The 24,401-nt window shown below is 37.0% G+C and overlaps 1 protein-coding gene across 1 annotated transcript in view; it reads right to left on the bottom strand.

Annotated features, from left to right (window-relative positions):
* Positions 1-24,401, bottom strand: part of LOC150099286 (uncharacterized) — a 623,534-nt gene that overhangs the window by 268,402 nt on the left and 330,731 nt on the right. Inside the window, exon 19 of the mRNA XM_090404213.1 lies at positions 9,662-9,825. Within this exon, the coding sequence (XP_090260339.1) occupies positions 9,662-9,825 (164 nt within the window). The remainder of the gene's footprint in view (positions 1-9,661; positions 9,826-24,401) is intronic.

Raw genomic sequence — 24,401 nt, 5'->3', positions numbered from 1 at the left:
AAGAAAGTGGGAAGAATTCTGCAACAAACTAAATCCAAGAAAAGACTCACAACACTGGAAGATCATCAGATTATTAAACAGCGCAACACTTCCGGATACTGATCACTCTTCAAACACAGTCTCCTCGGGAATTAATACAGCAGCAACAAACAAACAGATGGCAAATATTCTAGCCAAACATTACTCAAAAGTAAGCAAACTGCAATACAACAATGAAGACAAAAGGTGCAGGAAAAGTGCAAAACATCTGCTAGCACAATTCAGAACCTATCCTTCTTAAGACATCTTTACTCAGGACTCACAATGATAGAATTAGAAACAGCAATTAGTCAAATTGACCCTGACAAATAACCCGCTATAGATCTTATCTTTGGACATATGATTCAAAACATGGGAGTAAAAGCCAAAACCCGACTTCTGAAGATATTTAACACTTCCTGGAATACAGGTAAACTGCCAAAAATATGGAAAACATCAGTCATTATACCCTTACTAAAACCTAACAAAAACCCTATTGGCTGTAAAAGCTACTACAGACCAATAACTTTGACTAGTACTCTTTGCAAACTAAACGAAAGAATAATACATACTAGACTTATGAATTGGCTCTTAGAAAATAACAAGATGAACTTCTACCAAACAGCATACAGATCCCAACACAGTACAGAAGATTAATTATTTTATCTTTGCCAATCAATCATAGATGGCTTTCAAGAAAAACCCCCGAAGAAGACAATAGCAATGTTGTTAGATCTTACAGCTGCCTTCGATCGAGTGTGGAGACAAAAGTTAATAAAGATTGCATATGATACTGGAAAAAGAGGGAATGCATTAATTTGGATTTCAGATTTCATGAAAGGAAGAAAAATTAAAGTAAAAGTTAATGGAACTTCTTCCAACATACATCGAACATGGGCTGGAGTCCCACAAGGTTCTGTTCTAAGCCCACTCCTATTTCTCATCTATATGAACAATAATCATCCTCACATAATAAATGACACAAAAATAGCCTGCTATGCAGATAATATAGCAATCTGGCATATAATCACACAAGCAGTAATCCTCAACAATCTGAGAAAGTCCTAAATAAATCAATAAAAGGCTTAGAAAGATGGGCAAAGGAACTCAAATTACCGATAAACCAAGAAAAAACAAAACTTAGTATCTTCTCCACTGATAGAAAAAATAGACACAATTACAACCCCCAAATCAAAATATATAATATCAAAATAGGAAAAAACAGTCTTCCAAATACTTAGGCCTAACCCTAAATACTGAACTAAGATTTATTATTATTATTATTATTATTATTATTAAACAAGACCTCATGGAGTCAAAGACTCATCTAGGAGGTCCTTTTATCTCACACACATCTCATCATACCGGGTCTTAAACACATTCAAACTCCCTGCAGACACCACACTCTCAGGCAAGGCATTCCAATCATTCACAACTCTGCACGAAAAAAACCTGCCTCTCACTCCCCTACTCACACCCTCTTTATACAGTTTCCAGGGATGACCTCTGGTTCTCCCCTGATCTCCCACTATTCGCTGTAGAACTTCTCCACCATTGATCCTATAGCAACCCCTTACCAACTTGTAGGTCTCTATCATATCTCCCCTCTTCCTTCTCTCCACTAGTCTCTGCAAATTACATCTTTTCAATCTTTCCTCATACTCGACATTCCAGAGGTCAGAAACTACCTTAGTCAGTTGCCTTTGGACCCTTTCCAACATCTCTTCATCCTTCTGAAAACCAGGTGACCAAATCTGGGCACAATAGTCCATGTGTGGCCTAATCAAAGCCTTATACAATGGAACAAGAATCTCCCTACTTCTACACGTCAGTGTCCTCCTCATCATTCCCAGAAGTCTTTGTGTTGTCTTCACAATTTTGGCGATGTGACCCCTAAATTTTAGATCCTTATCCACTATCACTCCCAGATCTCTTATTTCCTCTACTTCCAACAATATATTTTCACCAAGCATAAATTCTGCATCCCATCTTTGTTTTCCAAATTTTAAAACCTTACATTTTGCAACATTGAACTCACATCCCCATTTGCTTGCCCAATCACTCAATTTATTCAAGTCTTCTTGCAAGGCCACAACATCTTCACTACTCTTTATGGTTCGTCCCAACTTTGCATCATCTGCAAACAACTGAATATCTCCATCCAAATCTTCGCCAATATCATTAATATACAAGTTAAATAGTAATGGCCCTAAAACAGATCCCTGAGGCACTCCACTAGTGACTTTCCTTTTCCTGGATATTGCACCCCCATACACAACTTGTTGATACCTATCAGATAGCCAGTCTCCAATCCAATGCACTAATCTAATATCCAACCCCATCTGCTCTAGTTTGACTGTCAACTTATCATGAGGCACTCTATCAAAAGCTTTTGCGAAATCCAAGTATATTACTGTGTATCCTTCTCCTCTGTCCAAGGAAACAGTCACTTTATTGTAATAAGTAAGTAGATTACTAAAACACGACCTCCCTTTAGCAAATCCATGCTGTCCATCAAAGATTATACCATTGTTGTCAACCCAACTCTGGATCCTAGTTCTCACAAGCTTCTCCAACAACTTAACCACAACACCTGACACACAGATAGGCCTATAGTTTGATGCTTGAGTTCGATCACCTCCTTTATGAAGTGGCACAATCTTGCCCTCCTTCCACTCTTTAGGGACTTGACCAAGTGCAAGACTCGTATTAAAAAAATATGTCAAGGCAGGTGTCAACTCTCTGGCACATTCCTTCAGAATACGCGGTGATATATTATCAAGTCCCACAGCCTTATTTACATCTAGTTTACTCAACTCCCCAAACACCTCTTGCTCACTTACAGTCAGTCTCTCCTCCCCATCATCAACTGCTCTTAATCTCTCCATGAAGTCACATTCACAAGATTGAAAGATCTTTATGAACTGCTCATTAAGTATCTCCACCACACATTCTGCAACAGCTGTCTTTATACCATTTCCTCCAATCAATGTCATCCTTCCATAATCATTCTTTCTTTTGCTGGCTACATACCGAAAGAACTCCCTAGGATTCTTTTTAGCTTCATTAGCTAATTGCTGTTCATACCTCTCTTTAGCTACTCTCACCAACCAAGTCACTCTCCTTGCCTGGTCTTTGTAGAACTCATGAAATTGGTTACTTCCACTTCTCTTATGCTGCCTCCACAATGCCCTTTTTCTCTGTATTGCATGCTTAATCTCTTTATTCATCCATCTCACACCTAACTTATTTAACCTTCTCACCCGTGGTATACATTTAGACATTGCATCCACTAAATATTTTTTGAAAATCCCCCAAGCTGCATTGATCTCTTTTCCAGCTAACTCCTCATTCCATGCTACACCTGCAAGCTGTCTCCTGAGCTCTTCATAATCACCCCCCTTGTAGTTCCACATATACCCTTTTTTCACAGGGGTCCTTGCACTGCTGGCAACCACCCAAGTAATCACCTCATGGTCACTTTCGCCAATTGGTGGATGATTTGATACCTCATTGATAATTACATCCTCCGATGAGATGACCAAATCCAAGACCCTTAATCCTCTTGTGCCCTCTGTTACATACTGTCTGAGGTAGTTATCCCTCAAAAACTCAAGAAACTCATTTTCTTTACTTCCAGTTGCTATCTCTTCATTCCAATCTATATTGCCATAATTAAAATCACCCATAATGATCATCCTTTTCTTATTTGCTTGGCTTATTTGACTATACATTTCACTATCACCACCATCCACATTACCAGGTCTATAACAACATCCCACCAAGTATTTGAATCTATTCACCTCTATCTCACACCATACTGCCTCAAAACCACTGGCCCCATTTCCCCCTTGCATCTCTACCTTGTATGGACATAACTCTTTCTCTATCATCAATAGCACTCCCCCTCCCTTTTTACCCCTTCTATCCTCACGAAACACATCATACCTTTCCATCTCTATTCCTGTCAGGATGTCATCCTCATCTAACCATGTCTCACTTATTCCGACAATCTCTGGGTGCACAGACGCAATTAGTGCAACCATTTCATCCGCCTTGTTTCTTATACTTCTAGCATTGGTATACAAACACAACAACTCATTTCTGGATCTACAGCTAGTTCCACTGATACCACTCACTCGATGTGATCTCTCCATGCTGGACTGGGGCCATTTCCCTTTCTGCTTCTTCATTTTAGAACCCTTTGCAATTCCATCTGTTTCCTTTTGATTCCTGATCATCCCATTACTTTCCTGCCTACACATTCTCTCACCTCCTCTTGGAGCATCCACCTTTCTCACGCTGTGTATCGCTGTCCACCCTGAGCCTCCCCGTTTCCCTGTTCCTCTTGCACACCCATTCTCTCATTATCTATACTCATACCACTCACTTCCACATTCATTTCCACTCCTTCAATCTCTCCTGTCTTACTCTCCTGCTCTTCCACATCACTCCCCTCTCGATCTGATTCATTCTCTCTATTCACTTCTCTACCTTCCAGCAGCAGTCTCTCCAAGCGACTCACACCATAACCACTCAAATGCAGTCCATCGCTCCCATACAGCTCACTTCGTCCCTCAAACTCATTCCACACATTAACAAACTGTACTCCCATCTCCTCACACATTTCAGCCAGAATATCATTCATAATCCTTGCTCTCCGCCTCATTTCACCACAATCATACCTAGGCAACACACTGACCACCCTTCCTGTCACACTATTCTCCTTTATCTTTCCAAGCAGTCTCCTGACATTCATTCTGACATGCTCCTTGTTCTCTCTCAAATCATTCGTACCAATTAATACAATTAACTCTTTTGCTCGTTCCCGCCTCATATTCAATGCCTCAATCACTCTACTCATTTTACCGCCTGGAAAACATACCTTGTGCATTTTATCCTCTAGCACACCTTTAATAATGGAGTCACCATACAATGCCACTCGCTCATCTTTTGTTAACTCTTTCATGCCATCATGATTTATTTTAATAGTTTTGACCTGCATTCTCTTAATTTCATTCCGCATCCATTTCATTTCTTGCTTCATCCAATCCAATTCACCTTCTGAACCTCGCGACACATTCACTCTATCATTAAATCTTTCTAACTTTCTAACTCTCGACCCTCTCTTCTCACTTTCCCTCTCATTCATCCTTCTTTGTTTCCGTACTTTCGGTCCAACATACGTCCAACTTTCACTGTCATTCTTCTCACTTTCACTCTCACATATCTTTCTTTGTTTCCGTACTTTCGGACTAACATGCGTCCAACTTTCGCTATCATTCTTCTCACTTTTACTGTCATTCATCTTTCTTTGGTTCAGTACTTTACAACCCATATCACAAATATATCTAATAAAGCGCTTAAAAAGCCTTAATATCATCAAAAGACTTTGTGGAACAAAGTGGGGTGCAAAACCAAAGACACTCAAAACTGCATATACAGCACTCATACAACCAACTATGGAATATGCCTTAACAATCTGGGCTCCAGCTTCCACTAGCTCAAAGGAAAAGCTTGACAGAGTACAATCATACAGAGCAAAACTTATTATAGATGCAGTCTCATCCACAAATAACTTAAAAGCTCAACAAGAGTGTGGGCTTCACATACTAGAAGACAAAAGAAAACTCTCCACAGTTAAGTTGACTAACAGAATCAGGAGCCAACAACAGGATCACATCTCACTCAGGACGTTCGATGGTTGGACCAGAAAATCTAGACTAAACATCTACTTTACAATATAATCATGAAATTAGAAAATAGATAGACTTCAAGCATCGAAATAAGCAAAAAGCAATTCTTTTCCACTATATTACCAAAAAACACAATGATTAACTTAAATCTGCTAGAACCATGTTCAAAAAAGGACTCACAGCAGGTAAATAAAAGAAAAGGACTTGACACTATACACCACTTAAATAATCTAAATCATGTCACTGCCTACACTAATGGATCATCTGATGAAGCTCTCGACCAAAGAGGAGCAGGGGTTTTTATAACTCTACCTGGAGGTGAGGAAATGCAAATCAAAACCACAGCTAGCAAAAAGGGTTCAAACTTCACTTGTGAACTAACAGCCATGCTAGCAGCTCTCAAGTTCTATCTCTCTAATCCAGTAATAAATATTACAGAAGGAATAACCATCTACAGCGACTCAAAATCTGCAATTGAAGCATTAAAAAATGGAAAAACAAACCTCACACAGGAAATTCATGAACAGCTAACAACTTTAAATTTGAAAAATAAGAACTGTACACTGCAATGGATACCAGCTCATGTAAATATTGAAGGCAATGAGAGAGCAGACAGACTAGCAAAAGAAGCAAGATACTTACCTCAAAAATTACACCCACTATCACTAACTGATGCAAACTGTGTCGCAAAAATAAGACTGGTAAAACAAACCATCAAGAAGAAGAATGAAATCAGCAAAATAAATGAAAATAGAGAAATAATCAAAATCATTACCAGGCTAAGGATGGAACACTTTAAAGGCATGAAAATTCATCCGGACAGTACTAGAAGTTATGAAACATGCAAGAACTGTCCAGGGGTCGAACTAACACCTCCCCATATCTATTCTTGTCCAGAAATTACCACTGCTCTACAGAAAATTGACAATAACCCTACAGAACAGCTCTACTCCATCAAAGTTCAAGAGATTGCCGAAGCAGTTATACAGGCTCACGGTCATATCTAGAAGCTCTTCAATGGATTTGACAACAGCAACAACATTAAAAAGTTATGAGCATTATACAGAAAACTAAATCAGAGTATGAAAAGAAATTGGCTGCAGAGGCTAAAGGAAACCCAAAAGACTTTTAAGCTCCAAGTGAAAGAAAGAAAGCATGACAAATGGTACCCTTCTGTAATGCTTTCGAACTGGTTGGTTCTCCTCAGAGACTAGGCAGAAACTTATCAAAATGGACAAATAGAAGGCATATGTTTACAAGCATTCAACCACCATACCAGCCTTGACATGCTAAACATCAATTTTATTTATTTATTCTTATCGCTACATGAAACTGGTAAGTGAAAAATGCAATCACAATTTCCAGAAACAAATGATGAAAATCTTAATATAAAAGTTCATTACATAAAAGGCACAACCTGCTTACTAAGTCTTTTTTTTTTTTTTTTTTTTTTTTAAATATAAAGCAAAAGTAACTTGTCATAATTAAGCCAGGTACAATTATCATCCTGCTGCACCAAGTATGACAAGACTGCATGTTCTCACAACACTTCACAACATAAAAGTGGCTGTATCCGAGGTTTAAGTAGAGAGCAGTTGTGTCTTGTGTGAGAAAACTTGATCCATTAGAGGAGGCCCATTTCACACTGTATCATCATCTTCTAACATGAGGAGTTCTGCTGATACTATGATACTATGAGAGTGACTACTAGAATAACGTCTTCGTGGTGAGACGGGACCGTGATCTTCTGTTTCCTCCATAACCATCACCACCACCACCACCACCACCATACCAACTACAGGTCAAGGTCCAGGCTGGAAAGCCAATTCAATGCCTCATCTGTCACCTTGTGGATGTCCTGTAGGCCACCACCGTGAAATTGGTGCCTTGGGCAGTTGTACATAATATGAGTAATCATCTGAGCCATGGGAGAACAATCACAATAAGGTGATCTGACAGCCCCCATTTATGTAGAAGATAGCCACATCTGCCCTGACTAGTTCTGATCCTGTTTTTGGATGACCAAATCTTCCTAGGAAGACCAAAACCAGGCTGCGGAGCACAGGGATCTTCTACCAGGAAGCCGTTTGTTGGGAGATTGTTGGACCAGCATTCTCTCCATATGTAAGATATTGATGGCAGCACAGCTGAAGAGAGTTTGTCCATGGACCAGAGAGGCTTTCTAGATTTGAGGCGAAGACTAGGTCGATTTATGAGAGTCTGGTGTAGGGGTAGGTTGCTTGTTGCTTTATTAAATTCCTTAATCGAGACTTGTCTTCTCTGTATGTGTGGTGGAGCAATGTTAGATAGAACAGCCAGGAGAGAGGAGTGCTTCTCACTGTCCCACTAATTGTGCGCATGGTAGAGTTCAGCTGGGTGTTGATAATGCTAGTGTGCGTACTTCTTTCCCAGACAGGGGCACAATATTCTGCTGCAGAGAATGCGAGGGCTAGTGCAGATGACCTTAGGACTTCTGCACCATAATCCCAGGTTGTTCCAGCAAGCCTTGAAATGATGTTATTTCTGGTTTTAATTTTATTGGAAAGGTTGATGTGCCTTTTATAGGTTAGGCTTCTGTCCAGGCTCACTCCAAGGTATTTTGGGTGAGGCTTGTGTTCTACCATTTTTCCACAGAAAGAAAGGTTGAGTTGCCGATTCGCCTCAGCATTGTACAGGTGAAATACCGAGGACATTGTTTTCATTGGATTTGGCTTCAAGTACCACTACTTGAAGTACTCTTCAAGAGTGTTCAGGTCTGTATTCAAGGTTAATTCTAAGTTGGTAAAGGAGGTGGATTGATGTAAGATCACTAGGTCATCAGCGTACATAAACTTGCTGGATCTGGTATGATCAAGCAGGTTTATGTCATAATAAACGTCAATAAATATCAATTAATACATGGATGTGAAGTGTCCATTAAACTGAAATAACATGGATCTAAAGCAAAAATTATTTAATATATTTTATCCATATAGTTAAATAACAAAAGTTATTTAACTTTTGATATCCGAGTGGTTAATATAACAAAAAAATAAAAACTTTTTTTTTTCAAACATTTACTGATATAAATTATATGAAAGAAAAGTTAACTATCTATTACAAAAGATTAAAAAGAAAGAAAGAAAGAAAAGAAAGTAGCCTGCAACATTGCGATAATCAGCAATAAACAACTGATGTCTATTTAACTTCTTTCAAAACACAGCTGTTAAATAAGTAATAAACTAGACAGCTCACATAATTAAAATGATTTATTCACTTAAATGATACTGTGAGTACTCTGATAAAGAAAATTTGTAATCTTCAATTTATATAAACAGATACAGCCAGTGCCCATTTGCAAATGGTCATTTGCATAAAACAGCACAAATGGAATTTCATTTACCTGTAACTGATTTGAACTATTCATCTTATTAGTCACTATAATAACAGGGTGATTAAGAGTCTGTTTTGCTTTTTTTAAATGCATTAGCCATAAGTGATCTGATTAGAAAAATAATTAGAAACATTAAGTTAAAAAAAATCACACATTTCCAGGTGAAACACACACACACACACAAAATATCATCTATAAATGTTTCTGTTGGTGATTTCTTTGGATATAGTATGAAAATCAATTTCCACACTTGTACATGATGTTAGCCATTTATGTCCTGAAATAAAGTCAAAATGGTCAGCTAAAGAAATTTTACAAATAAATATTATGGTGTTAGTATATAAAATAAATTTTCAACTTATTTAGAACTCGTAGTCATGAATAACTGCAAATTTCATCCAGCATTTGCCAAATCAGAATTTTACTGAATAATCACACATACAAGTAATTTTTAGCTTCGCTGTATCTAAGTGGGCTAACATTTCAAGGGTGCATCTGGTGCATATCAATGTGTACATATCAGAATGAGAACAAGAGGAGGTAAAAAAAATCATAAAGGTAAAGAAAGAATAACCTTTAGGTTTTTCAGGGGCAGTTTTTCCAAGTCCAGAAAAAGGTATGTCTCCGCCACGCTGAATTTCTTTGTACCATGCCCTCTGCTGCTGTGGATCTAACCTACGGACATGTCCTGTTCTTTGAATTAAAGTAGAATCTGATTCATAGCCATCACTGAAATAGCTTTAAAAGAGAAGGGAAAAAAAAATAATAATAAATATATATATATATATATATATATATATTTCAAAAATGTGTGCTGAAATACTGAAGATTTGTGAGAACAAGCAAAGCATTTTATATGTAATGCTAGAAAAAGATCAGGTTTATTGAAAATACAGTAATTTTATTTTATAAAAATATTATTACTATTCTTCTTATTATTAACATTAAACTTCCAAGAAGGGGTTGCTTAAGGGTCAAAGCCTAATAAATGGGAGGAGACCTCTACATTGGCTTTCAGGAATGTGGAGAACCGACTGGGGCTTCTGACCTAATGTCCAGTCCTTGCCTTCATGTGGTGCGCCCCACTGAGTGCTGAATGAACAAGGATGGGTTTTCAATTTGGGACTTAGCCAACCAAATTGTACTGTCTATTGGCTTAAACCAGATGCATACGATGGTACAACATGATGAGATTTCATGATGGCTGGGATGTCGTCCAGTTAAACAAGGTCTCTGCTGTTTTTGAAAAATCAGCTACTGAAACATGCTCCAACTCAACATCTAGAAGAAGAAGAATAAACCCAACATCAGAAAAAATGAAGATAGGAACTATCAATATAAGGAGTATTAATGGAAAGTAAATTGAACTTGCAGAAGAATTGGAAAAGTACCATGTGGACATAACTGGAGACAAAAACAGGTGAGATCTTACTAAATAATAAGTAAAGAATGTTATTTTCAGGCAATAATGATCAAATAGAAGTTGTCAAGATCAGATTTTCACTTTAAGACAAACAGTTGAGAAATTGTGAGTAAATGCCAATAATCTGTACTCAAATTTTGTAGATCTGTAAAAGGCATATGACAAGGTGCCAAGAGAGAAGATTTTCAAGACAATCATATGGGATGAAAATGGAACATTATACAGAGCAATATATAGTCTATATTTAATTGTCAGTCAGCAGTTAGAATTGAAGAAAATACAGGAAGATGGTTTAATGTAAAATCAGGGGTTAGACAAGGATGCACGTTATCACCGCTTATTCATCATCAATATGAATCACATTATGAAAGAAAGTGGCATGAAGCCTGATATTAGAATTGGAGAGGTCAAACTTATCTCTGATTTATGCAGATGATGTGCTAATAAACACATCTAGTGCAAGTCTCCAGGATTCACTAATTAAATTGAATAACAGCTGTAACAAATTTGGCATAAAAATCAGCAATAAAAAGACCAAAACCATGAAAATAGGTAAAACATGAAAAACTCAGCTGCATTCTAAATGGAGATCCTATAGAACAAGTAAAATATATCAGCTATTTAAGCACAGTATTTAGTGAAGATTATTATTATTATTTGATACCTCCAGGGAGTCCTAAGACTCATCGAGGGAGGGCACCTACTCTACAACTCTCAGATGGCAAGTTAAATCTGGAAATAGACAACAGAATAAGCAAAGCTAGTATGGAGGGTAGCCAGCTGAATAAATTTATATGGAATAAGAGAAATTAGCCAAAGCACTAAACTAGCAGTATACAAGACAGTATTCAAACTAGTTTTAAGTTATGGATCTGAGAGTTGGGATAGAAATAAAGCACTTGATCAAAGACTAGAGACCACAGAGATAAGGTTCTGTGAAAAATTAGAGGAGTGAACCAATGGTATCAATGGCAGAATCATGTTAAAAATGAAGATATTATAAAGGAACTTGAGATAATTAGCATTTAAGAATGTGTGAGCAGTGCTAATCTAAGGTGATACCGCTACTGAGATGTTTGATGCCAAGATTTCAGGGAAGAAACCCAGAGGAAGACCAAAGTCTAAGTGGATTGATTCAGTCAGAAATGCCTTAGAAGTGTGAAATGTTAGACACAAGTACTAGATTGATTTGGAGGAAAATTGCTAATAGCAGATTAATAATAATGCACACTTAATTGTGTAGTGCTGTCATAGTGACTTGACGCCCCTTGGGGGCATATATAAGGAAATTGATGATGATGATGACGACTTCCAAGAAATCAAGACTCATTGAGGGATGTTACACTGTCACATGCATGGCACATCAAACCATGCATTCACCATCACCATGCTCACCACCCTCTCAAGTGCATACTCGCCACTCTTAGGTAATTCATTTCACTCACCAACCATTCTCCATGCAAAGAACCTATTCCATATCCATTTCCTCATACCTTCCTTAAAAGCTTCTAGTGATCTAGGGACACATCTTGTTCTATCCATGTAATCCCTGTATTTTATTAAACATCTCTTGCACATTAATCTGGTAACAACTCCTTACCACCAGCCATTCTCCCCCCCCCCCCTTCTGCTTCCTATTAATGAATGTCTACAAATATGTCATTTGTCTGTTTTTATACCCATTCTGTCACCCAGTCAGTGACAGAATCATAATAGTAAGATTAAACACTAACCCAATTCCAACAATGCTAATACAAGTTTATGCACCCACATCAAATGGAGAAGATGAATTAAGTGAGAAATTCTACAAAGACCTAAATGAAATTATGGATACAATACCAAGAAAGGATATTCGAATAATTCTAGGAGACTTCAATGCTGGTGGGATCCAATGCACATGATGATCACTTAAATGGAATCATTGGAAAACATGGACTGGGAATTAGAAACGAACGAGGAGAAAAACTATTGGAGTTCTGCATTAAAAGGGAATTAGCAATCACTAACGCAATGTACAAACAACACAAGAGGAGACTATACACATGGGTAGCACCTGGGAATCAATGTAAGAATCAAATTGACTATATTTTAATTGACAGGAGATGGAAGATACTAATCAATAACACCAAAACACTGCCAGGTGCAGACTGTGGATCAGACCATCAATTATTAATCTCAAATTTAAAGATCCATCTGAAAGCAAAAAAGAATAAGAGCAACAAAAGATATGACTTTTCACAAATGGACAACAAATTTACGATGGACATTGAAGCAGAGCTCAAGAAACAAAAAACCACACCTCAGGAACAAAGCATTGAATCACATTGGACACACCTAAAACAAACCATTGCAAAATCTGCAGCCAAAAACATTCCAATAAAAAAGAAGAATGGCAGTCCATGGATTACAAAAAAATCCTAGAACTAATTGAAAAAAGGAAACAAATTAAAACAACAGATTGGCAAAACCCAAATTCCTGAACCTGAATAAAGCTATTAAGAAATCTTGTCAAAAAGATAAAAATAGCTATATCCAAAACATCTGTAAAGAAATAGAAAGACACTCCAACTGTAATGAAAGAACAGATTTATTCACGAAGGTTAAGGATATAACCAAAAAATTCAAACCAAAACTTAATATAATTACAGAGGAAAATGGAAAGATCTTAAATAACACTAATGACATAGTCAGAAGATGGAAAGAATATTGCGCCAAGCTTTACAAGGACCCAGCTATTCAACAAGAAGATGAAGGAGCTATGGAAAACACGAAAACGGAACAGGAGATCCTCAAAAGTGAAGTAGAACAAGCAATCAAAAAATTAAGGAATAACAAAGCCCCAGGTCCTGATTCAATAACAGCTGAAATGCTGAAAAACCTTGGAGAGAATGCAGTCAACTGGATACATGATTTATGCAACAAAATCTGGAAGACTGGAAGATGACCAAATGACTGGACTAGTTCCACCATTATCCCAATCTACAAGAAAGGCAATCACAACAAATGTGAAAACTACTGCACCTTACTCTTTATCTCACATACCAGCAAGATTTTACTACACATTATTAAGGAAAGATTACAAAGTTTTATAGACCATCAGATCTCAGAAGAACAAGCAGGATTCAGAAAAGGCCGAGGAACTAAAGATCATATATCTAACATCAGACAAATAATCGAAAAAGCAAGGGAATTCAACCTAAGCGTTTATCTATGCTTTATAGATTACTCCAAGGCCTTTGACTGTATGAGATGGGATATTTTATGGAACACCATGCAAGAATCAGGAATACCAAACCATCTAATAACCCTCATAAAGAACTTATATCAACAAAATCAAGCAAAAGTAAGAACTGAAAACTTAGTGTCCCCTGCATTCCAATTTGAAAAAGGTTCAAGACAAGGATGCATACTCTCACCATTACTATTCAACCTTTACAGCGAAACTATAATGAAAAGATCTCTAGAAAAGTGGAATGGAGGCATTAAATTAGGTGGCCGAACAATCACTAACCTACAATACGCAGCTGACACAGTGATAATAGCAAATGAACAGGAATTAAAATCCATCCTAAATCAATTAGAATGGGAAAGCTTAAGCCATGGTTTATGAATAAATCAAGACAAAACCTAAATAATGGTTTTAAACAACGCAGAAGAGATAGATGTAGAAGGAATTGAAATTGTCGAAAATTTCAATTACCTTGGAGTGATAACAACAAAGAAATATGGATGTAAAAAAGAGATGAGAAGAAAAACAGCACTAGCTAAGAAAGCGATGACTGATTTAACTAAGATCTGGAAAGCCAGGCACATCTCCAAAATGACCAAAATTAAGCTTGTAGAAACCATAGTTTATTTGATCTTTCTCTATACTTCTGAATCTTGGACAATGACAAAAGATGACAGAAGAAGAATTGAGGCGTTCGAGCTCTGGTGCTGGAGAAGATTGTTAAGAGTGTCTTGGACAGAAAACCGAACAAACAAAAGTATCCTAGAAGAACTGAATATCCACACAAGACTGATAAACATAATTGACAAGAGACTAGTGCAATATTTTGGACACATATATAGAAGGAAAGGCAACTGCCTGGAAAAAATAATCATCCAGGGTAAACTGTGTGGGAAAAGAAAAAGAGAAAAACCACCCTACAGGTGGATTGACCAAACATCAAGAATCACTGGACTTAAACTAGAACAATAAGAGAAGCACAGGAGAGAAAGAAATGGCAAAGCATCATCAGGAAGGTCATGAGTCCTCAGACATGAGGAGATCCAAGAGAGAGAGTGAGAGAGAGAGATACTCATCTTTATCTTTGTACTCATCTGTCTTTGTATACCACTTTCCACAGACCAGAACCAACTTTTGTCATTCATTTTAGAATCATTTCTAATATATCTTCATCTTCATTAAAAATAAACCAGGTGACCAAATCTGCTTACAATAATCCATATCTGACCTGATGAAGGTCTTATACAATCAACCAAAACCTAATTACTTCTACATGTAAGGTCCTTCTCATTATTACCATAATTAGATGTGCTGTCTTCACAATTTTAGCCGCAACCCCAAAATTTCAGGTCACTATCTACCATTACTCTAAGATCTTACATCTCATTTGCCTCCATAAAAATTTACCCACCAACTGTATACCTCTCATCCCATTCTTGCCTACAAAACTTCAAAATATTACACTATGAATTGCATTAAACCTTCCCTGATATCATTAATACAACTTAAGAAATAATGCCAGCAACCAGATTTGTTCGAAAGCACCAGTTCTTGTCTGATCACCGAAGTTCAGCAAACCTAAACCCAGTCAGTACTTGGGTAGATAATCAGCTGAGAACCCTTGGTGCTGCTGCTGACATGACAATGCATCACCAAATAGAAAACATGAAAGTGAAAAGAGTAATCATAATGGGAAACTTTACTGGTTGGGTTGCAGTAGAATCTCATGAGAAGAATGAAAATGCATTTATTGAGCTGTCATGGGACAACTTCCTCACGCAGCATGTAAGAGAAGGAACTTGAGGTCAAAGAGTGTTAGATTTGATTATAGTGTCAGAGGGTGTTTCAGTTAAAGATATAACTATTCTGCCTCTAGTTGGTGACAGTGATATATGGCACTCACTTGGGAAGTGACTAAGTTTATGAATGTTTCATTCAGAAAAGGTTACATGCTGAACTACAAAGCAGGAAATTAACACCAACTGAGAAGTATACTGAGTTCAGTGGAATGGGATCAGTTGCTGGATGGGAAGAATATCTCAACACTGCATGGGAAGCATTTAAACAATACTTAAATGATGCGATATTCTATAACAATGTTACCATTGAAGTGGACAAGGGGACCAGATACACCATGATATTTTTGGATTTTGCTAAAGCTTTTGCCAGACAACATGGTAGACTGTTGCATAAATTGGAGAATATGGGTTTGGGTAATAGAATATTAATGTAGATAAGAGGATAGCTAACTGACAGATATCAAAAAGTGATATACAGGGGATGTGAGTGTGCAAGAGTTAAGGTAACCATTGGTGTACCACAAGGATCATTGCTTGATCCACTGTTATTCAATCTGTATATTATTATTATTATTATTTGACACCTCCAGGGAGTCTAAAGACTCATCGAGGGAGAGTGTGCCAACAGCATCGAATGATTGGTCTCCTTCCAACTACTAACCACGCTCAAACTTACTTAACTGAACCATTAGTAGAGCCTCTACTACTTGATTTGACAAGCAACATGCAGCTATTTGCTGATGATGCAAAAATAGGTAGGGTAATCAGGAATGCTGCTGATATGCAGTGCACGCAGAATGATTTAAATAGGCTGGAATTATAGGCATAGGAAAATGGATGTCAGTTCAATGTCAGTAAATGTAAAGTAATTCACTTCAGCATAATTAGATATCTAATATTGCAGGGGCAGCTCGTGCATAGGCACTGCAGCACCCCCAATTTTTCTTGATATATAAATATATTTATTAATTTATTTAATAAATATTTAATTTTATCATATTTAATATTTAATTTTATCATCGACAATCCTATACAGTTCTCTTATTTTGTATAATAAAAATCCATCTTGAAGCACTTAGGAGGGCGAAGGAGGCTAGCAGCACTGTGCTTACCACAGTGTCATATTGCTATGCGCGCAAGCATATGCACGTCATAGTGAGATGCGAGCTATTAGCATAATGCAGTACTGTCCGTCACGCAGTTCCACTGTGGTTTATACGCAGTTTGTGCCAGCAGTAGAGTGTTCGTTGTGCTTATTGTGTTTACTCTGTCTCTTTAAATATTTGGACATTACAATTAAAGACATGATATATGTTATAGTTTTTATTTTAGAACATTATTGGGTTTATTGACAATTATGACAAAAAACATCTACACTATATTACCTATATAAATTATCCTTCTCCTTCATTATCATTGTCAAGGTTTCACTAAACATTTAGTAGCTACTAAATTATTTATCAAGAATAAATTAGCTAATTTTAAGAATAAATTGCCTACAGAATAAATAACATTGAAGCATATCCCGTGATCAACAAAGAAAAACTTGAAACTGAACTGATTTAACCGACATGCATGATTATTGTAAATTAATTGACTTGTTAATTATTTGACTTTTAAGTAATTTTGAATTATACCAAACTGTATAATTTTATTGATAATAAACAATATTTTTTCATGTTTTTATTTTTTTTAATTTTTACCATAATTTTGATATTTTATCCAAACATGTATACACTATACTTACAGTGTGTATGTATATTTCGAAAGTTGCAGCACCCACACGATTTCAAGCCACGAGCCACCACTGCAATGTTGTATTATATTACTGGCATTATGCCAGAAGAAACTGATGAGGCAAGGGATCTTGGAATGTCAGTAGATAAGAAGTTGAAGTTCAGGGGCCATGTAGCAAAGATTGCAAATACAACTCAAAAGATAATTGCAATGCTGAAACGAATGATCACATGTAAAGATATGAATATCATTTTGCCTCTTTATAAGACCTTGATAAGACCTCACTTGGACTATTGTGTGTAGGTCTGGTCTCCTGGTTTCCATTGTGATTCTGATATATTGGAAAGAGTGCAAAGGAGAGTGTTAAAAATGATATCAGGATTGTGAAATACTGATTATGAAGACAGATTGAGAATTTGTAGACTGCAGACAGTTGCAAAGAGGAGAAAGAGGGGTGATATAATTGAGACTTACCAACTTCTGAAAGGATCATACAGGATTTCAATTGATGGAATTGTTTAATTTATGGAGGATGGGGGAAAGGACAAGAGGACATCCTTGGAAGCTGAGAATGAATGCCGCTAAGAAGGGGGTGAGGGCTAGATTTATCCCTCATCGGGTGGTATGTGATTGGAATGGATTGCCATTTTATGGTGTGAGTGCAAGCAGTCTGAATGAATTCAAAAATAAGTATGATTGCTGGTGCATGTAGTATGTGGCCTCCCTCGATGAGTCCCTGACTTGCTGGAAGTCTTTCATAATAATATCTGTTTCTGAGGGTCACTACTATGCGTATGTGTCATTAGTAAAGAGCTCTTGATGTGCTATTTTGTGTAATAACGTAATAACTAGCAATATTACTTGCATTTTAGTATAATACTGTTTAATTTTGATTTTGGGGATTTGTTACTCTTTTTTTATTGAATTTTTAAATCTTGCCTTGAATGGAACATAATGGTGGTACAAACATTTGATCTTCTCTCTCTCTCTCTCTGCAGCATGCAGAGCAAAGATCAAATGCTATTAACGATATTGACTTTTCAAAAATCATTTTATGGCATTTTATGGCATGACAAAATATGAAAGATGTGTTTGTGGAGAGAGTAAAAGTGAGATGAGAAAAAGCATGGATTTTTAAAAAGTGCAGTGTTTTGTTAAAATGTGAGTTAGCAATGAATGCAAAACCAACTGAAGAAATGAAAATTAGCATAAATGTAGATGAAAAAGCTTGTGTGAATAATGAACGAAGGCAAGTCAGACTGAGGGAATGAAAGAACACAAGAATGAAGAAACAAAAGTAAGTGATGTGGAAGCAAAAGGAAGTAGAAATGAGGAAACAACAACAAAAAAAAAAGACAAGGCAGAACAAGAGGGAGCAAGATTACAGGAGTGACAGAGAGTGAAATTTCCAGAATGCAAGATTTGAAGAACAAGTTGTTCAAAATGAAATGAAATGAGAAATATGCAAAGTGATATTAGACATTTCCTGAAAACAAATGAAAGAATGCAAAAGGATAAAATAAAAGAAAAAAGAGAAAAAGAGGTGAATATAGAAGATTGGTTAATGAGAGAGTCCAAAAGGTTCCAGGAGGAAGAATGAGCAGAATCACTTATGCTTTGGATATGAGAAGGAAACATGCAAGAGAGAGAGAGAGAGAGTTAGTGGTGACTGAGAAAACAAATGATTTCATTGGACATAAGATGAAGGTTGAGGAGAGTGGAAGATAACAGTGTAGTAGGAAAGGTTGTCAGTGTGTTGCCAATGTATGACAACAATGAGTTAAGACAGACAATGAGAATCATAAATGGTATGCTGACAGAGATGTGTGAGGAGAAGAGTGCAGTTTGTAGATGTGTGGCATGTATTTGAGGGAAGAATGAATTTGTACCAAAGTGATGGGTTGCATTTGAATGGTTTTGAAATGAATGAACTGGAGAAACTGTTGCTAGAAGGAAGTGCGGTGCGTTATTCAAGCAAGAGATCAAAGAAGTCAGAGGCGAAACGAAAGATCAGAAAAGTGATACAGAAGAGAGTTAAGTACATGGCAATAGAAATGGTAGTAATGTGACAGATGAAAAGAGAATGGGAATGCAAAAGAAACAGGGAAACAGGAGGAGGAGCATGGGCTGACAGGGAGACATGACATAGGAAGTGTGGATGAGGAAGTAGTAGTGAATGTTTATGGAGGTGATCTGCATAGGAATAGAATGAATTCGGATGTGAGGGGGGATAGTTGAGACCAACGAGATATATGGGATAAGCAGTGATAAACACGAGTGAGCAAGTGCAGGTGTGGTGTGGAAATCACAACAAAAGGTTGGCTTGAGAAAAGTGGTTATAGACCTAAAAGTGAACTGCTGTGTTTATTTACAAATGCCAGAAGTATCAGAAATAAGGGAGATGAAATTGTTTCGCTGATTGAAATTATTCACTTATTCCAAAAATTGTTAGAATAAGTGAAGCATGGTTGAATGAGAATGATAACTTAAGAGGAACAGAAATGGAAGGGTGCAATGTTTTTCATGAGGATAGAAAGGACAAGAAGGAAGAGAGAGTGCTACTGATGATAGCAGGAGAATTATGTCTCCACATAAGTATACATTAAAACAAATGAAAAATGGAAAATGTCCTGGTGCAGACCTAATTCACATAGAATTAATTAAATGGGAAGGAAACAACATAAATCACCATGTCACATACTTACTAAATCTATGCCTAGAAGAGGGGAAGATACCAGAAAACTGAAAAAATGCTACTCTGATACTTCTTTGTCTCCTTTTTTAAATAACAGTATCAGAGTAGCATTTTTTCAGTTTTCTGGTATCTTCCCCTCTTCTAGGAATAAGAACTATAGACCAACTAGTATTCTCTCTAATCTGTACAAAATTATCACTAAAGTAATAACAAATAGGTTAACCCCTCTTCTAGACTCAAATCAACTTGCAGAACAAGCAGAATTCTGTAAAGGCTTTGACACAATTGATCATATTCATGCAGTAAAACAAATAATAGAAAAAGCAGAAGAAAACCAATTGCCTCTGTTTAGCCTTTATTGATTATGAAAAGGCATTTGATTCCATCAAAACTAATGCGATAATCAAAGCACTCCAGAATCAGGGAGTTCCTGTAGAATATATGGACCTTCTCCAGGAAATATACCACAGTGCAACAGCAACAATTCAATTTCACACAAGTAGCAATAAAATATCAATTGAAAAAGGTGTCCATCAAGGAGACTCTCCATCACCCAAAATCTTTACAGCAGTCTTTCAAGAAATATTTAATAATATAAAGTGGACAAACCTTGGTATAAAAATTAATAACAGAAACATAACACACCTAAGATATGCAGATAATATCATAATTTTTGCAAATACTCCAGAAGACTTTAATATAATGATAGAAGACCTATATCATGAAAGCAGAAAAGTTGGTCTAAAAATAAACAGAAAAAAAACTAAAATCATTTAATCATTTTGTAACACCAAAAAACATAATAATAAAAAACAATTTCTTGGAAAGAGTCTCTTCATATACATACTTAGGTCATCTCATTGATCTAAACTGTGGACTCCAAAAGGAAACAAACAGAAGAGTTCAGTTTGCTTGGAGTAGATTCAAAAAATTTTAAAGCATTTTTCAAAACAATGATGTCCCGCTCTGTTTAAATAGGAAGACATTTAACCAGTGTATACTTCCCGTCATCACATATGGTAGTGAAACTTGATCTCTAACAAAAGCACTGGCAAATAAACTAGCAACAACTCAAAGAAAAATGAAGAGGTTGATGCTAAGCATCATATTAAAAGATAAGAAGCAAAACACCTAGATAAGAAGCCAGACTCATATCACTGACATCATTCTTCACCACAAGCGACTAAAATGGAAATGGGCTGGACATCCATCCAGAAGAAAAGATGAGCGATGGACCACTATACTAATGAATTGGATTCCAAAAGAAGGGAAACAAGGCTGAGAACATTCTAAAAGAAGGTGTAGTGATGAATTGTCAAATTTTGTTGGGAAAAATTGGTCAACCATTGCCAAGAACAGAGAAAGGTGGAAGGAACTGGAGGAGGCCTTCACCTAACAGTGGACAGGAAATGGCTGAAAAGAAGAAGAAGAAGAAGTACACATGAAAGAATGAAATAGTGGCAATGGTTTTGAGACAGAGTGGTGTGAGGTGGATGTTAACAGGAGGAGATATTTAGTTGGATATTGCCATAGGCAGTACTTCCCAAAGTTATGAATGTCAAGGCCCCTTTGGAAAAATTAAAATATTTCATGGCCACCATTGAAAAAAAAATTGTAATAATACAGACATATATTATTATAATATAACTGTATTTATATTCAATACGAAACATACACAGCGAATATTGCAAAAATCAAATGCAAATATTACATTTTTGGCATCTTACATACACATTTGACATGGAACACTTAGTCTTAAAACATTTTAAATGTATTTTCATTATTTCACCCCCCCCCCCCTTTCAACAAAAATAACGGCACCCAAGGGGGCCGTGGCCCACAGTTTGGGAAGCGCTGGGCTAGAGAATGTTGAGTGCAGTGATGAAGAAATGCATAAGCAACTTGAATTAATTTAACAAAGGAAGAGTGACTATTACGGGTGGTTTTAATTATGGCAGTATAGACTGGAATGAAGAGATAGCATTTAGGAATAAGGAAAAAGAATTTCTTGAGTTTTCAGAGAAAACTATTTCAGGCAGTATGTAAAGGAGGGCACATGAGGAATGAGAGTTTTAGATCTGATCGTTTCATCAGAGGATGTGATAGTGAGTTTTGCACTTTCCTGCAGTTGGCGAGAGAGTGATCATGAGATGATCATGAAGTGATTATGACAAGCTTGGGAGACAACTTAGAGTTATAGCATGAAATGAGGAGTTGAGTAGAAAAGAATTAAATACTGCTCAGGAACTGACAAAGAGATACTTAACACCATCAATGTGTAAATGTATTCCAAAGGTTAAACAGGTGAATAAGCTACATGTAAAATGGATAAATGAGGATATCAAGGATGAAATCTCGAAAAAGAAGGCACTTTGGTGGCAGCACAAGATGAATAATGGTAATAATCAGTTACACGAAGAATGACTCAGTTGGGAAGAACAGCAAAACTACAGTTGAGCAGAAATTAGCAAATCAAGCCAAGAAAAACCCTCGGTAATTTTTTCGATATTGGGCAAGCAGAAAGAAGATGATTAAACAAGATGATATTAATGGATGAAAGTGGGAAATTGTTAACTGTTGAAGAGGACATAGTTGAGGTATTCAGTGAGCAATTCATCATGGTGGTGTTCCATCCTCAGTGCAAAATCAGAAGCTGAAGTGTAGAGAATGAAATGAGAGAAGACTTAATGGCAAGCAAGCAAGAGAAGTATAAGGAATTAAGTAAGCTAGATATCAATAAGGCAATAGGACTTGATGACATATCATTACACATCTTAAGGGAATATTCCAGGGAATTAGAATTTGCCTTGGGTTACCTATTAACAAGAGAATTCAAACAGCACAAGTACCAAAGGATTGGAAAGAAGATAAAATTATTACACTTCACAAAAATGGTGACAAGTCAACAGCTATAAATTATAGACTCATCTGTATATCTGAAGTTGTATTTAAGATAATGCAGAGGTTGATGAGAACTAGGATACAAAAGTGGATCGATAATAGTGGTATTCTTTGTGATTGTCAGCATGTGTTTGTTAAAGGGAGGTATGTTTTACGAATTTGCTTGTGTACTACAACAGCAGCATGAATTGGACAAGACACAGGGCTGGCTCTACTGATGGTGCAAGACATGCATTTGCACGGGGCGGCAAAATTGGCATAAACTATATAAAAAAAAGGGTATGGCCAGCAAAATATGCTACTGCACGGGGCAGAAAAATTCCTAGGGATGGTCCTGACAAGACAGATGCATAAACACTGATTTGTCAACCTTCTTGAGAATGAGTTGTATATAGGCCAATGTTCAGACCATGGGATAGATACCAGTGGAGTAAGAGAGTATATACAGGCAACATAGGATAGGAGTCACTTCAGGTGCAAAAACATTCAGGACAATTGGAGGAATGCCATCAGGACCAGGAGACTTTTTTGTGTCTAATTCGGACAACATTTTTCTGATCTCTTTCTGGTAAAAGGATATATGGGCATTGTATATTGGGCATCACCCACAGAAAAAGTCAATCTCCTGGCTTCGTCTGTGGGTGATAATGCGATAGAGCCATCTGGGTACAAAAAAATAAGGGTGGGAATAGTGTTGGGCAAAAGTTATGACCAATTGCTTTTGGCAAAAGTCCAAAAGGCTTGGCTGCCATTTGGATAGGCTGCAAGTTTCCTTTTTTGCTCTTTCAAACTCTGTTTTAGAAGCATTGATAGTTTTCTTGCAGCTCTTTCAGGCTTGAATATAAGCACTAAAGGAAGATGGAGTTCTTGATGTGAGCCAGTTGTGGTATGTTTGATTTTTTATTTGTACAGCCTTGGCACATCTTTTGGAGAACCAGGGTTTAGTTAGGGGACAGTAGTTCAGAGTAGTGTGAGGAATGTATGTTTCCATGCCAGTAAGGATTACTTCTGTGATACATTCAGTGCATATGGGGTTGGAAGGCCAGAAACAACAGTCCAACCATGGGAATGAGGCATTGAAGTCACAGAGGCTGTCCTACTTGGTACTGTTATAATGCCAAACTACTGTATGGGAGTGGCTGTGTAAGCGTTGGTGCATGGGGGGGGGGGGGAACTAGAACTAGATGAGCACTAGATTGTGGTTAAAAATATCTAGGGAAGCCCCCAACTACATTCACTTTGTATTTTGAAGAATCATTGGTGAGGAAAAAATCTGGGCTGTTTCGGAAAGTGGCTTGGGTTATCCTGGTATTCTGGTTGGCATGTGAACAATTTGTGAAAGATCAATGGTGGTGGCGAATGTTTCAGAATCTCTGTCTGCTAGATCTGTACAACTGGAGGAGGAAAGCCAGTTTGTGTTATGGAGATTAAAAATCTCCTAGGAGGATGATTTCACTGTTATGGAAGTGGGACTGGAGAAAATCGATTTCTAAAGAGAGGAAATTAAAGCACTCAGAGTGATTGGGGCAT

Source organism: Typopeltis vanoorti, chromosome 14, assembly GCF_054136105.1.
Source record: "Typopeltis vanoorti isolate ZY-2024b chromosome 14, IOZ_Tvanoo_1.0, whole genome shotgun sequence".
Classification (NCBI taxonomy): Eukaryota; Metazoa; Arthropoda; class Arachnida; order Uropygi; family Thelyphonidae; genus Typopeltis; species Typopeltis vanoorti.
The sequence above is the reverse complement of the archived record's forward strand: the minus strand, read 5'-3'. Positions and strand labels throughout refer to the sequence as shown.